The sequence below is a fragment of the Lottia gigantea genome (genome assembly GCF_000327385.1).
Source record: "Lottia gigantea unplaced genomic scaffold LOTGIsca_12, whole genome shotgun sequence".
Classification (NCBI taxonomy): domain Eukaryota; kingdom Metazoa; phylum Mollusca; class Gastropoda; family Lottiidae; genus Lottia; species Lottia gigantea.
Window position 1 is genome coordinate 355,357 of NW_008707225.1, and position 15,011 is coordinate 370,367.

The 15,011-nt window shown below is 32.0% G+C and overlaps 1 protein-coding gene across 1 annotated transcript; it reads right to left on the bottom strand.

Moving 5' to 3' along the window:
• LOTGIDRAFT_212290 (hypothetical protein) lies at positions 1 to 11,634 on the bottom strand (the record flags this gene model as incomplete). The annotated part of the gene is made up of 17 exons (XM_009047993.1): positions 11,458 to 11,634; positions 8,639 to 8,825; positions 8,039 to 8,170; positions 7,718 to 7,797; positions 7,273 to 7,384; positions 6,655 to 6,821; positions 5,903 to 6,008; positions 5,347 to 5,444; positions 4,703 to 4,820; positions 3,904 to 4,011; positions 3,378 to 3,454; positions 2,837 to 2,947; positions 2,112 to 2,244; positions 1,154 to 1,243; positions 933 to 1,002; positions 689 to 819; positions 1 to 189 (listed from the first exon to the last, which is right to left on the bottom strand). Exons 2-17 carry the CDS (start codon positions 8,807 to 8,809, stop codon positions 1 to 3), a joined length of 1,893 nt encoding a protein of 630 aa, XP_009046241.1. The 5' UTR covers positions 8,810 to 8,825; positions 11,458 to 11,634.
• Between the last annotated feature and the right edge of the window lie 3,377 nt (positions 11,635 to 15,011).

A 15,011-nucleotide genomic window follows, 5' to 3' on the forward strand; every position in this document is an offset into this window, starting at 1 on the left:
TTATATGGTATATAAGATCAAATTCATACTTACATCACAAACTTCATGACAGGATGGACAAATAATAGAACCTTGATGAAGGTAACTTCTAGTTATAAATGATGGTTTAATACGTTGACCAGATTTATAACATCTATATGGTTTATTATCAACTATCACTGTTAAACCTAATTCTGATGAACACACATACTATAATAATAAAATACTAGTATGTACTATATATTTCTTTTAACAAAAGGAAACGTGATCGAAATAAATAATATTAGATATGAGAGGACAGTAGCAATATAACTTTAAATATGAGGTAGTTATGTAGTAAACCTACTTTTCTACAAAGTTTGGACCAAATGTAGCGGTAGAAAAAAATTGTGAAAATACACTCAATGTGTTTCGTGAGCCAAAAAAGAGTTAGCCAAAGAGAGAGTTATGTCCCTTAGTTACATTTCTGAAAAGAAAATTAGGCCTGTATCTGAATTTGTCTTGTCACGAATGTTTTTAATACTGAGATATGATTATCAAAGGAATAGTACTGACACACACTATAATAAATAAACAATAGCCAAAGCCCAAAAACTAATACAATAAATGAGTCTATTTTTTTATGAGTGATCACAGAGTTAGGATCCATGAACTCTCTTTTGAGCTCGTTCAAGACAGAAATAACCCATGTAATTTATAATGAACTGACCCTATAACATCCACTACCACTATGTTGTGGACTATTAACTCCACCACAATGATGTAAGTACCATTTGCCACCATGATTTAAACATAATGAATTATTCCCATATTCTTCACCAAAATAATTGGTATCACGCTCTGAAATTTTAACAATGTTTATTTTAATCTGAGTTTTCAGTGAAAACTTATCATAATGACAATAATCATAATTATGAGTATAAAAATCATGAAATGAAGACCACTGTACTCACCTATACCATTACTATGAACTAAACAACTAGAGCCACGTAAAATTTCATCCTTATTAGTCCAGGAAAACTCCTGCAAAACAAAATAAAACATCTCAAACAAGTGGTAGAAATATATAGGAGTAATGTAGTATTGCAGTTTTCCAATCAAATATATGAAAGAATAATACTGTTTCATATCAATAAACCAAATAAATCAGAGAATATGATCAGTATCAGTATACCTGTAAATATGGACAGTAATCAGCTAACGAGACTGAGCCTCCAAATCTTCCTACTTCACTATCAGCTACACCTTCTATTCCATTGAAATACTGGAAAACAACATCAAATATCAAAAAATAAGTAGGCCTTTATGCTGATATACCAGGTATATTTTCAAATATCTATATTATAATTCAAACGCAGAGTTCATTTTGAACATGAAAATATAGCTTGCCAGGCAAGGTAACATACACCCACAGATAGCTTTGATTGTAAGTATTATGAAATTCGATATATTTACCATCTTCATAATGACAAAATCAAAAGAATCTAAGAATGTAAAGAATTGTAGCTTGTAGAGTGAGCACAAGTTGCACAATATAGCTAATAGAGTAAAATTTCAAGTCAGACAGGATATTTTGGTGAAAAATTATCCGATCATCACAAAAATCGATAGGGATCATCTTCATAATGACATTGACACACCAAATCAAAATCAAAAGAATCTGTAAAAAAGTGTAGCTTGTAGAGTGAGCACGAATTGCACGATATAGCCAATAGAGTAAAACGTCAAGTCAGACAGGATATTTCCGTGAAAAGTTATCCGATCATCACGAAAATCAATAGGGATCATCTTCATAACAACATTGACATACAAAATAAAAATCAAAAGAATCCATAAAGAACTGTAGCCTGTAGAGTGAGCACGAGCCAAATGTGAACGGACAGACCGACGGACGGACCGACAGGGTGATTACAATATACGCCCATCTTACGTGTGGGCGTATAAAAATTAGAAAATTTTACTAAATATAGCATTAAAGGGATGTCGTCCGGAAAAGACAAAAAGCACCAGACTAAATTAAATCCATTGCTATGGAAATTGTTCAGTGACCAAAAATTCAAAATAAAAGCAGGATTTAATTGATCGGAATTAAGTAAGATCTAATATTTGATCAAAATCACTGATAGTCATACCTGAAATTTACGAGGTAATGATTGTTTATATTCCACTAGATTACATAATGCTACAGAATGACGATTATCTGTACAATCTGTCCATAGTTCATTGGTTTTAACTTTCTTACAGTAAGGATAAATATCTTCATTCCTACAAAAATAAATTACATATAAAATATAGGGTAGAGGCATACTACCTTATCAAGCAAAAATATATTTCAAATTGACATATTTCTTAATCTAAAATGAACATAAATCTCATACATCAGCAAATCATACGACAATATTTCATTGAATTTTTGTTGTCTTTTTATTAATTTTTGACTAACATTTCAGATAGGTACCTGGAAATACCAAATTCAACAGTTGAATTAGACTATGGTGAAAATGATGGCAGAAATACATCCCATCTTTCAGAACAGCCATCAAAATTTTGACTTGAACACCTGAAATATCACTGTGCATGACTGTCATCATCTACCAGGTTTTATCATCATATTTGTGTTTTAATGATGTCATAATATCAGAAATAATCATTGTGAAAATGCTAATAATGCACAGAAGTGAAGTTAGTCTGAGCTTCCATGGTATTGCTCAAATGAATTGTAGATATATTGGTTTTAATTCAGAATTTTGTAAAGGGATACAGATAGCTGAAATCGACCTCCATCAAAACAAATAGGGGTTCTCTTCCAAGCATCTTGATCGATAAATAAACCTATAAAATAAAATTATTAATGTACCTAGCTTCTCTTGTTACCATCCAGTGATAACAGCTCTGTTTAACAAAATCACAGCCTAAACCTTTACCCCATTCATAGTGACCAGCTTGAGAATAATTAGCTTTAAACCAACTGAAATAAAGTTCAATTGTTGCTTAATTAATCTTTTAATGAGTAAAACATGTTCCACTCTGTGTGTGTCTGTATCTGACTAGATAAACTTTGTCAAAATCATTTTAATACTGTTCCAGGTTTCAATATTGTCACTTAAACAATTGAGATGAGACATCGGATTCTAAATACCCAAATCAAGTACACATATCAAGATCTCTGTCAAAAAGATCTAAGGCGCTGGTCAGGATCTCAAACAGCATCTTCTGTAAAGCTACATGTGAATATTACAACACACTGATTCTTGGCATGTGAATGAAGGAAGGGCCCAAAATATCTTGGCTAGAATCATACCATGGGGATGATGGGCAAACAACTTTTTTTCAGAATTCTGTTAAATTCTTACGTAATTATGAAATGAACAATTTTGGTTGATATAAAAAAGACCTACCCTGTATCTTCCATGGCAGCTAAAGTAATTCTTGATATCACAGAACTTTGTGTATAAGTACCAGTCATAGCTTCATTCTGAAGAAAATGAGGCGTTGTACTAAAGTATCAAAGAAAATTCCTGCCAGAGAAGAACATGAAGCTGCAACTAAACCAGTATTTCAAGATATCAGGACTTCATTGTTATATATGAGCCGGCATTGAAACTCAAGATTGAGAGTCCACATTATTTCTAATCTATCACTCAGAAAAAACAGAAACGTTTCTCTCTCTTTCGGAGAGTTCACATTTCAAGTAGCAACTATTTGGTATATGTGTTATATAGGCTAATAAAATTTTATTGTTAATCCTTAGGAGCTTATATAAACTAAACTTCCTTTGGTAATCTAATCCCATTAATGCTTAAAATATTCGTTGATTAACACCTTTGCTTTCTCAATTAATTTCAGCTGCAGTATAAAAATCTGACGTCTGGTGGATCTCTTATTTCAGAAAAATATTCAATGCTCCAGTAGTCATCTACTCACCTCAAAGACACGTTTTTCCCAATGAGTTATAGCTGTACCATCAATTCCTTGATCTTCTAATTCAGCACCTTCCAATGTAGAACAGTTAAAATGTCTTCTTACTTCTTCCTAAAAAATATAGATCAATTCAGTCATTCTTCAATCTTTACAAAACCTAGAAGTCACTCTACCTGCTACATGATAAATATGAAATAAGGTTGAGCAGTCAGATCAAACAGGTTCTTACTAAGTTTTGTCACATACAGTGGGGGCCAGACGGCAGAAATGAGGGTGACCAAGCTTTAGCAATCATAAATAAGCCAGCAGTTCTTGCTACGCCTGACAATAACCTCTTATGCATCAGGCGGATAAATCGGACTACTTTCAAATATTAGATCTTGCGACAATTTTCGTCTCCATTGTTGACATCTGACTAGTCTCTGTCTACGACGAGGATAGGGTCTTCAAGGGAGATAACTAACTTCTAACTATATTCTTTAACACAGATGTAACTAACTTCTGCCTAACAATTAAAGACGATTTTCTTCCAGCTGTATACAAAGTTATTGTCAGACAATGGCCGCGCCGCCGTAGATTCCACTGCAATCTTTGGCTCCATTTCTCTCAAATTCTTTATCATTATATTATACATTGGGAAAGAATTGTTTGTTACGCTCTCTTCTAAGTATCTTAAAATAATGGTTTTATTCCATAATATTCATATCACAAACATGATTTCCATGATAGAAATTCATGGCCTTCTCACATCCTGGACATGTTGTGTTTGGTGAGAAAATTCTTTTGAGCAACCACTACTTACCCTAACTTTAGGTGTAACAATCATTCTAACAGTTTTAGTTATTGTTCCTGATGGCAATCTCCAATCTGGTCGCCGTATTGTTTTGACTACATTCGCACTCCATTTGTACATTCGTAAACTTTAATTTCAAAAATAAAGTATTAGAAATAACATTATAAATACAATCATCTAAAATTCATCTAAACAATAACTCTATCCAGTCAGCAGGCAAATGTGAAATACAAAATATTCACCGACATTTTAATCAGTGATTTAATCAATGAAAGTTATCTGAAAAAATCCTTTACACATTAAAGGAATAGTAAGCTTTGAGAATTTGAGCTCACTGATGATTAAACAAAAGAATTTTGTAGGTTTTTGACATTGTTTATCTCTAATTTTATCTAAAAATGCATAGAAGCTGCCATTTTTCTATATGACATGACATAACAATAACAAAATGGCAACATTTCGAGAGTGGTAATAGAGAAGATAAACAATGATCCGACGTCTTTCATAATATCTTCTTGTTCAATTATAAAACCTTAAACATTAATTTTTTTCAAAGGGTTTTGCCAACAATTAACTTAGATTTCATAATAAAGCTGACTATATCTTTAATAACAAGTAATTAGTAATAATTTTGACTGGATATATCTACATACCTACTATCAAATTCAGGTTTATTAGATATCTCTTGTCTGGGTGTTAAAGGTTCACCATTCTCATTCCGATAAAAAGCAAACAGACTAGCCGTAAACCCCTACAAATTATATAAAATCAACTGGCTATGAATGACAAATTTCTTAACACATCATATCATCCCTTTCAAATCACACTTAGTCTCAACAAAACCTCATGAAATGGAGATAAACAGATTACAGACTGGTAATGCAGTGTGCAATGACGGAATTTTTCTTTTAAGATTTCCAAATATTGACATGCAGCTTGTCAAATGGAACCTGAGATAATTGTATCATCCAAATGCAAATAGATGTCAAATCTTTTTAAGCCTGTATAGCTGACAGGGGGAACCCATTGAAAAATGAAAAGGCCTCAGGAAAAATCAATATTGGGGAGATCATGAATTTTATATCATTAAATGGAACTGCACAGAAAACTGTTGAACTTAATGATAATTGGGTAGGTAAAAGGAAATCCTTGCAACAAGTAAATAATATAATATCTTTAAAAATTCAGAAGTTTTTTTTTGATACTTACCAATGCATGTAATATTTCATGTTTTAAAGTTGATAGTAATTGTAGTCTGTCTTGTTTATTAGTTGATATAGATTGAGGACATATACTAAAATAACCAGCAACAGGTCTAAAAATAACAAAACTTTACTTCTAAACAATATCTAACTTTCATTGGCAATGGGGTAAAATTTCTTATAACTTTTGATGAAACATTACTTTCCATTGATGAGCAAAGCTCCTGATCAAAAGTTTACATAAAACTAAGTAATTGTTGAAAAATGTTCAAAAAACTCTTTCAACTTTTTCACTTGTAGTTTTATAGGTAAGTACTTAGTGTTGGAGAGTTAACATTTTTTAAAGGGATTCTGTTGTAAAGTGATGACACCAGGTACAGTGTCCGGTGTGGTGTACAGTGAGAAATAATCCATACAAATAAAAATAGAAGTGAACACACAAGGTACAGGTCTGGACATGGTGAGGACAGGATTCACTTCTATTATTTTCTACTGTATCGACTATTCTACACCAGACACTGTATCTCATCTTTTCACACCTCAAGGTAAGGTATTCTTTAAACAAACTTTTTCTTTCTGAAAGTCCTTTATAGGGGATTTTCAATTATGCTTCTGATCATTCACAGCCCATGAGAGTTTGAGATCTTCAGCATAAAATGAACCCAAGACCAAACAATATACATTGTTTAAGGACCTACCTATCTAATGCCCGTTCTTGTTGACAATGACCAGCATATGCTACATTGTTTAAGGACCTACCTATCTAATGCCCGTTCTTGTTGACAATGACCAGCATATGCTACTGTACTTTGTAAACATCTATCTGATTTAATAGCTGCTACATATAATATAAAATCAGTATTAGATACACCTGTTTTAGAATTATAATCATTAAATTCTCTGTTATCATCACACCAGTTACATTCCTAAAATTAGCAAAGAAAAAGAATAAGAGTAATATAAAGCCAATAGGGGTACAAACAGATAAGAAGAATAAATATACAGTGACAACTGTCCAAATGTGGAAAATCTGTAGAAGCACCAAAGTTTAAGCCTCCCAATGAGGATTTGTAGGGAAAATTTAACAAAAATTAAATTGAATTGGTGTATTCTGTCAAATATATCTGGGAAAATGTCATTAAGTTACACTGCTCATAGCTTGATGCTCCTCCATTAAGCTTATTTCTTAGAAGTCGAGTGGGGTTTTAAATTATTTTATTGGCTGAACCTCCAATGGCACTGCCAATGTAACTGAAATGTAGTACTGTGGTAAATATCTTTTTTTTAAAAATGAATGATGCTGAATCAATCTTAATCTTCAATTTTTCAGAATAGTAATTGGAAATTGGAAAAGCTGTGTTTTTAAGGACTTCCTACCTCCAGATGTTCATTTGGTATTTCTATTTCACCACAAACTGTTTTCCTACTGCAACCTTCATAACAACAACTTATTTGATTTCTGTATCCAACATGGGAGTTCTCACACTTCCTGCGTTTTAAAACAAATATAAATTTGAAATCATGCAAGTACGTCAAAGTCCATATCTAAGAGAACAAATACAGAAGAATTGACAAACAATAAAATGTTCTTCCAAAGGGTGAAATATGGTCGGGTTTCCAAGATAGTCTTGTGTTTAAAGTGGGCATGCATCCATACCACTGATATTTGTTATAAGTGTTTCACGTAAAAGGTGTGGCAAATTTGCAGACAGATCAGTGTGGTTACCTAAGGCTATAAGTTAAATCTTTTAATGAATGTCAAAAAATTTGAATTTTTAAAAATGTTTTTTTTTTTATATATTTTCATGTTTTATTAACATACCTCTTTAATCTAATTGGAGCAGCAGTCTGTCTTACCCATAATGTCTTACTCCAAAATGACACAGCTTCTATAGCAGTTTCCTAGTAAAATACAACACACATTTAACATACAGGTAGTTTATGCACAATCCATTACCTGAGACTAATCTTAGACAAATGGAAACATCCAACTTTCAACTGGAATGATCCAAGATAACTCATTCAAGGTCACAAGTTTTTTTCAAATTGAAATTGCCAAGAAGACATCATCATTATATTCATGATCTCAAAATAACTTAGCTAGAATCCAATATAAATTTGTTTTAAAGAAACCACACCATACCTTTAATAGTTGAACATGATCAGGTGGTAATAGATCTAAACTGGTATCATAATGTAGATGTATACGTAGTGGATGATTTATACTTCGTTTTTTAACTATATGTACTGGTTCTATATCTACATCATATTGTATCTATAATGAATATAATGCTTTTATTTATTCAATCATTATACACTGTAGAATTATTAATTTTTGTAGCATCAGGTTTTGTGCGCATATCCTAAAATGCAAAATGGAATTTCTATATTTTCAATATATTTTTTCACAGTACATGATGCATGAATATTTCAACAAGCCCAAACATAAAGTATATTCCACAAAGTATGAACCCTTGATATCGGATGGAAGCTTACTATAGAAGCTTAAAATCAGTGAATAAAGAGCATTCATCTTGAAACAAAGGTGAATGTGTTCAAAATGAATTTGATCAAAAATCAAGATAATTCAGTTTCATGTTTTTTCTGCAGACTACACTACACTGATTATTAACAAACTACAGGAACCAGGAAATCTTTATCTGCTTTATAATCAGACGGAATATATAGTACATTTATAGAAAATGTTCAATGAATCAAATAGAAGTAAGAAAATGAAACAAACCTCATGATTTAAAGAACTCAAATGATTACATGTATGTATAGTTGGTAAACCAGATATCTTTAACATCAATAAACTAATACCAATAATATAATAATCAACCTCCAATAACTTTCCCATTGTTAACAATATATATACATCAAATATATAACAACGTCTTTTCTCTTGTTCCATACATCTTTCAGTTTACCTTTAAAACAATGAAGTACTTTATAAATTACAGATTGACAGCTTGCCAGGCAAGATCACATACACACACACACACACACACAGACAAAACCTGTCCTCATTCAAGTATAGCTCAGACTCAGGTGATGGATGTGTTTCAAATTCAACAATTTAATTGAGTGATTGTTTTTGTCTAAAACTCATAAAATCATAAATTGATGAAATGAAACACATTCTATTTAACCATTCTTAAACTGAATTTCTGTATTATCACTCTTTCAATTCGAAATGTGGCTAATTAAAAATCTAGATGCTTTTGAGGTACCAAAATCAAAAACTTTACATATGATCAATATTTAAGATCTAGCATAATACGATGGATTTGAATACTAGGCACAACAACACAAAACGTTACAAAGAATCATCAACAAAACATTTATTATTGATAGCCTACATATTTGCTGTTACATGTGCTGGCATTATTGTTTTCTATCCTTAACAAAAAACGAATAATGGCATAATGAAAGCTGGTTCTGTATCACAAAATTTTAAAAAAGTCGAAAAAAAAACCCATAAATTATTCATCATTGGTACTAATGAAATACAGTTTTTTTACTTGAACTATAAGTGATTTACTGGTAGTACAATAGATATAGTTCAATACACTTAACCTTCTTCTCTTATTACAAACATAAACTAATTACTATTACATGTTTTCTCTTAATTAATCATTAGACAAATAATTTCATTACTACAAGTAGTCCACTTAAAATAATTGTTTTAATTTAAAGGACCCAGGGTGAATTTAAGAACAAAAGTAAGTGAAAAAAATGAATTAATGTCACTATAGGCCATGGGTAATCCTACTGCACTTTGCAAGAGTTTCAGATACTGTAAGTCTAGGAAGGGACAACAAAAAAAGGTGTTTTATATAACATTTCCTGCCACCAGCCCTTCTTAATGGGCCATGGAGAATATCCACGCATATTATATCATCATGTGCACCAGTATGATAGTATGATAGATTGATAGTATGATAGTATGAATTCCAGTGATCCTGAAGATTCAAACCTGCTAATTTTCTCTGTTCCTATATGGGAAGCAATATCAACTGTCAATATTGATTCCCATTTAGAACAGTTAAAAAGACAGTGCTCTACTAATATTTGGCTTTGAAACAGTTTAAGAGGAAAACTGAGCTACCAATATATATGTGAAATATTTTAGCCCCTACTTTGATATGAAGTAATGATTGAATTAAGTTTTACATTAGCTAAGATGTAGCTTTATATCATAGCCTACTATATATATGTCCTCAGTTCAGATGCAGAAGGGTACTTCAGATCTCTGATTTTAATTTCAATTCTAATTTTTCCAGATCATGACAGTGTGTTCTTAATATTGTTACTTGCAATTCAACCTTTCATCCTGGTAAAATGCAAAGAAAAGAATACACTTCCGTACATAAATGAATTGAGCCAGTCCATCTTTCCTTCTAAAACTATATTATAGCCTAAATTTAGATAATGTTCTTGAAGCATAAACATATCATAAATTTCATAACTTATATAAAATACAGTAAAAGACAAGAATTTTCTACATTAGTAACGAGCAACGCCAGGCAGTGAGCAATGGGAATGTGGGAAATTAAGCCCAGACAACAGTAAAACTTTTTCAGTTTCTTGTCTAGTCAGACTAGTGATTTCTGCTGCACAGACTGTAGCAAAATAAAGTGAATAATAACAATAATGATTGGCTGGATCATTTAATATGAATAATAAAAATAAATAATGATTATACAATAACAATACAGTCAAGTAACCTAATTTCGTGCTAACCTATTTTTCGTGCATCTCAGAAAATGATTAATAATTCACTGTACAATGTCAGCTAGTAGAATGAATCCAGTAGTTTCAAGCAAGGTAAAGTGTATTAATGTATACTTGGACAAAATGGCGGTTTTCAATTATTACCAAACGTCACAATTTTTTATCAGCAGAAATTTCCATATAATCCCAAGCTGTAATCGGAATTCCAACTGTCGTCTGCTAGAATGTAGTCCAATGAACAAAGTATCGTGATAAACTAGCGGATTCCGTGACAGCAGAAAAAGTCTACGGAACACAATGTGGGCCGTATTCTTATGTTGTTTCGATGACTTTTAAATTTTAGCAATAAATCACAATTACGTTTTACTTAGGCTATCTTATTTTGTCAGTCCTTTTTTTTTCAAATCATTGTTCTTACAAGAAATTGTCAATAGTTATAATGAATTGATCATATTAAGATAAATACCAAGAAAAGTTAATTACACCACCCTGTATCCATACAACGTGTTTTTCTCGACTTAATTATAGATCAAACATTGTACACGAAAATAGGTGACGCATTTAGCAGACATTGTCGAGTTGGTAACTCATGAAATATAGGCCAAAGTGAGGGATTCATAAGGAATATCGAAACAAACCAATTTTAATTATTTTAAAGGAAATCAGAGTAAACTTTAACTTAAGACATGTAAAAAAAATCTGTTTCTTAAATATGACGAAATTCGATTTTGAATCCTTATATGCACGAAAATAGGTAACACAACTGAATAATTATGCAATGAAAAATTAATTTCAATCTTCATCATTCAATAAGTAAGGTCTTACCTAGATTTCCCCGAAACAAAACAACTCTGATCAAAAATTGTTAATCAAAATATTTTGACCTCAATTATTTACCAAGGTATTTTGTTTACACAAATTAAACGCCATAAACTTATTTCCGAGTATGAAATAAAAGGCCTATAATATGGTAAACAAAAATTAATAATATTTCAACTCTTCACGTTAAAGGTAAGGAAGGTACTCTTGCAAATTCTTTTACGCTCCCTCATAGAAACCTATATCGCTGTTTTTATATATAAAAAAAAATTCAAATAGCTTAGTTTTCAGTAGTCATTTTTCATTTTAGAATCTGATGATTTCGTTGTTAATTTCAGTCACTACCGATATTTTCCGGTTACTTAATAGTGCCTTTCCTAAAAAAAACAGCTTATTATCCCCCTTAGACCACAAACCAAAGAAATGTTGTTTTTAATAATGAAAACAGATAAACAGAGTCTCTTCCCAAGATCATCCTCTAATGTACGTCCCTTTTCTAAGTTGACAAATAGGCGTTTAATAAACGTTCTGAAAATTGTGGCTACCTTTTTTTTCATTTCAAGCTATTTCGGAATAGCGTAATCAAAACAAGCTTTGATTGATCGAAGGTTAAATTTTCATAATGATTTAATATAGCTTGGTGGGTTTCCCCTATTCTATATCGGGGTTACTCCTATTGTTTCTCCGTGAATATTATTTTCTCTCAGCGACTGAATGGAAGCGACTTATATTTAGGCCTAAACTCGAGAATTTATAAAGAGAAAGTACGTTGGCAAAAAGTATTATTTAATAAACTTTGTTTGGTCATCTTCCAATTTTTCTCAGCCACTAAGGCCTACTTATTTTCGGGCTGATCAAAAAGAAAAGAGAATAGGCTGTTGGCTCTTGGCGCCCCAACTAGCCTGCGCTAGTTTCTGTAAGATGTGTGCCAAAGTTCTTGACGCAGGACTCGATATATAAACGTCCATTGATAAACTGGACCTGCAATTGAGCTTCATCAGCTTAGTACATTTTATTCTTAAAAAATGAAAAAAAAAAAGCCCGATGTATAATTTCCCTTAAGGAATGATATCACAGAATTAGGCCAACCTTTATAATTATAAAATTCGATTACAATTAGGTTTTTTCCTGATACATGTATTTATTTTGATTAGGCTGCGTTACTAATTGCCAAATATGCTTAAATCACATAACTAATATAAGACCCTTCGCAATTAATGACGTCTGATTGAAACTTGGAAGGGTGTAAATCGATACTATCAGTGTCCCCGATAAAAATAGTTTTTTTTATATAAAATTTCTTTTCAATCCCTTTAATTGTAGCCTACTCTTACAAGCTTTATATACACGTTCCGTTCTAATGGCGGTATTTTTAACCAATCAAAAGTGTAGCATATTGGAAAAGTTTCCTGATAACAATAGCGACAATTGGAGACAAAGACCAATATGGCTGCCTGTTTGGGCTTTTTTAATCCCACAAAGTTAAATAAATAAATAAAATAACGCTTTAAAATAACTGCGACAATAAAACTAAGAATAGCATAGGCTACAACGGAGAAGAAAAAGAAAACAAAGAAATTATATTGAAGACTAATCTTATTTTAAATAGGTTGGGCCTATTGAAGCCTTCATTGATTATGTCGTATTATATGTTAAATTCCTATCAATTTTATTGTGTAATTTAAGACAATCCTAATCATAATAAGCCTTTATCTGAAAATAAAATCTTATGACATCAACTAACGTGAAATTAAAATACTTTTCAGTTTCAGTTGTTTTGTGGAAGAATTCAGTGAAATTAGTCAGCATTCAAAACTCAATTTAATTATAATGTTGTCCCTTTATCAATCATTTTCATAATCAGAGTTATTTTGATTATGTATTCTTTGTAGATATATAAAACAAAAACCATGACATACATTGTCTGACCCAAATGTCTGGGTATTTAGTTAGAAACAAACTTTAGCCTTATTATCGATAGGGTCAATTGACATGGCTCTGGGAGGTAGAATTATAAATGAATCAATTTAAAAGGTCGTGCATTATAATTTCACTATTTTCGAGGGTTGATTTGGGTCTTGAAGGGGGCTTATTTTTCAATAGTCTTCACAACTACAAGAGCTGTACAAAAATCGCACAATCCCTTGAAATATATTTCAAACTAGAAACTTTCTTTTTCTATGTCTTTTAGTATGGCGCAGTAGACCTATCAATAAAAACGAGTCGTCATTTTAACTTCCAAACGTTGATAGTTCCGCGGTGGGTTCCTTTTGCCGCATCGTGCCCAACTGCACAAAAAAACACTTGTTAAACGAAACGAAAGGTTTCTGATAAAATCCAGAATGGTCATTTGTTTCACATGGAACGGAATATTTTAATCTGTTTTATTTATAATTTGGACTTGTTAGGGAAATCGAAACTATAGTTTTATGGTAAAATCTGGAATAAAATAATTACCAAGTACAAGCGATCAGAACCGTAAAACAAAATAAATAAATCCATAAAACGAAACAAGACAAGTTCAATAAATATAATATCTGAAAGTAAAAATCTTCTGAAGAGTAAATCAGATTATCAAGCGAGGAGAAGTTTAGAATTCTCGTATTAGATGTGCATTATAATTTGACAGTGGCTCAACTCCCACTGGTTCCAGATAAGTCCCAGAATGTCCTGGTGGACAAGGTAGAAGCTGAGGTTGATTGGCTCCACACTACCGTCGGCAGTTGGAGACAAAAATAGACGAACCTGCGATTGTTTAGAAAAAATGACAGTTCAGACATAGGATGGATCCAAAGGAAAATAAGTACTGCGGAATCTAAAACCGTGAGCGGTGAGGGTTATATTTTGAAAACTCAGTATTGTCACCATAATAGCGAGAAGTATGCCTCGAAAGTCTTGAAACTATAGTTTCGATTTCCCTAACAGATCCAAATTACAAATAAAAAGAAAATCGACGCGGGACAACAGATTGAAATATTCCGTTTCATGTGAAACAAATGGTTTTTATCAGAAACCTTTAGTTTCGTTTTACAAGTCGTTTTTGTGCAGTTGGGCACGATGCGGCAAGTTGGGCAATGCGGCAAAACGAACCTACCGATAATTCTGTTCACATTGGATTTGAAGGCTCAAATTTCGACGACCAATGGAAACACGATTACTGACTAGCTTGGCAATTCAAGAACAAGGGCAATAACTCATATAAATTATTTCTCAATTTGTCTGATTTTCAATAGGGTTCATTCTTATTAGGTGATAACAAACACTGACACCAAATTTTAGGTAGGGCCCCAAGTCACACTTCTTCGGAAAATAACCGGAATTTGTACGCAGACAATAAATGGAAGTGCTAAATCTTGGAGTAATCCAAGGCTAAATATAGATGTGAAGATTATTGGAAAACCCCTTCTAAAAATAGAATCTTGTTTAGTCTTCTCAATCAACACTTCGTCATTACTCCAGTGGCCTGCATTTACTGTTTGGACATAGCTGGAAGTTGAAGGTGGTTGAGTATGCAGCGTATTTCAGTGAACAGTTTAGAACAGAACAAATTAAAAATATAA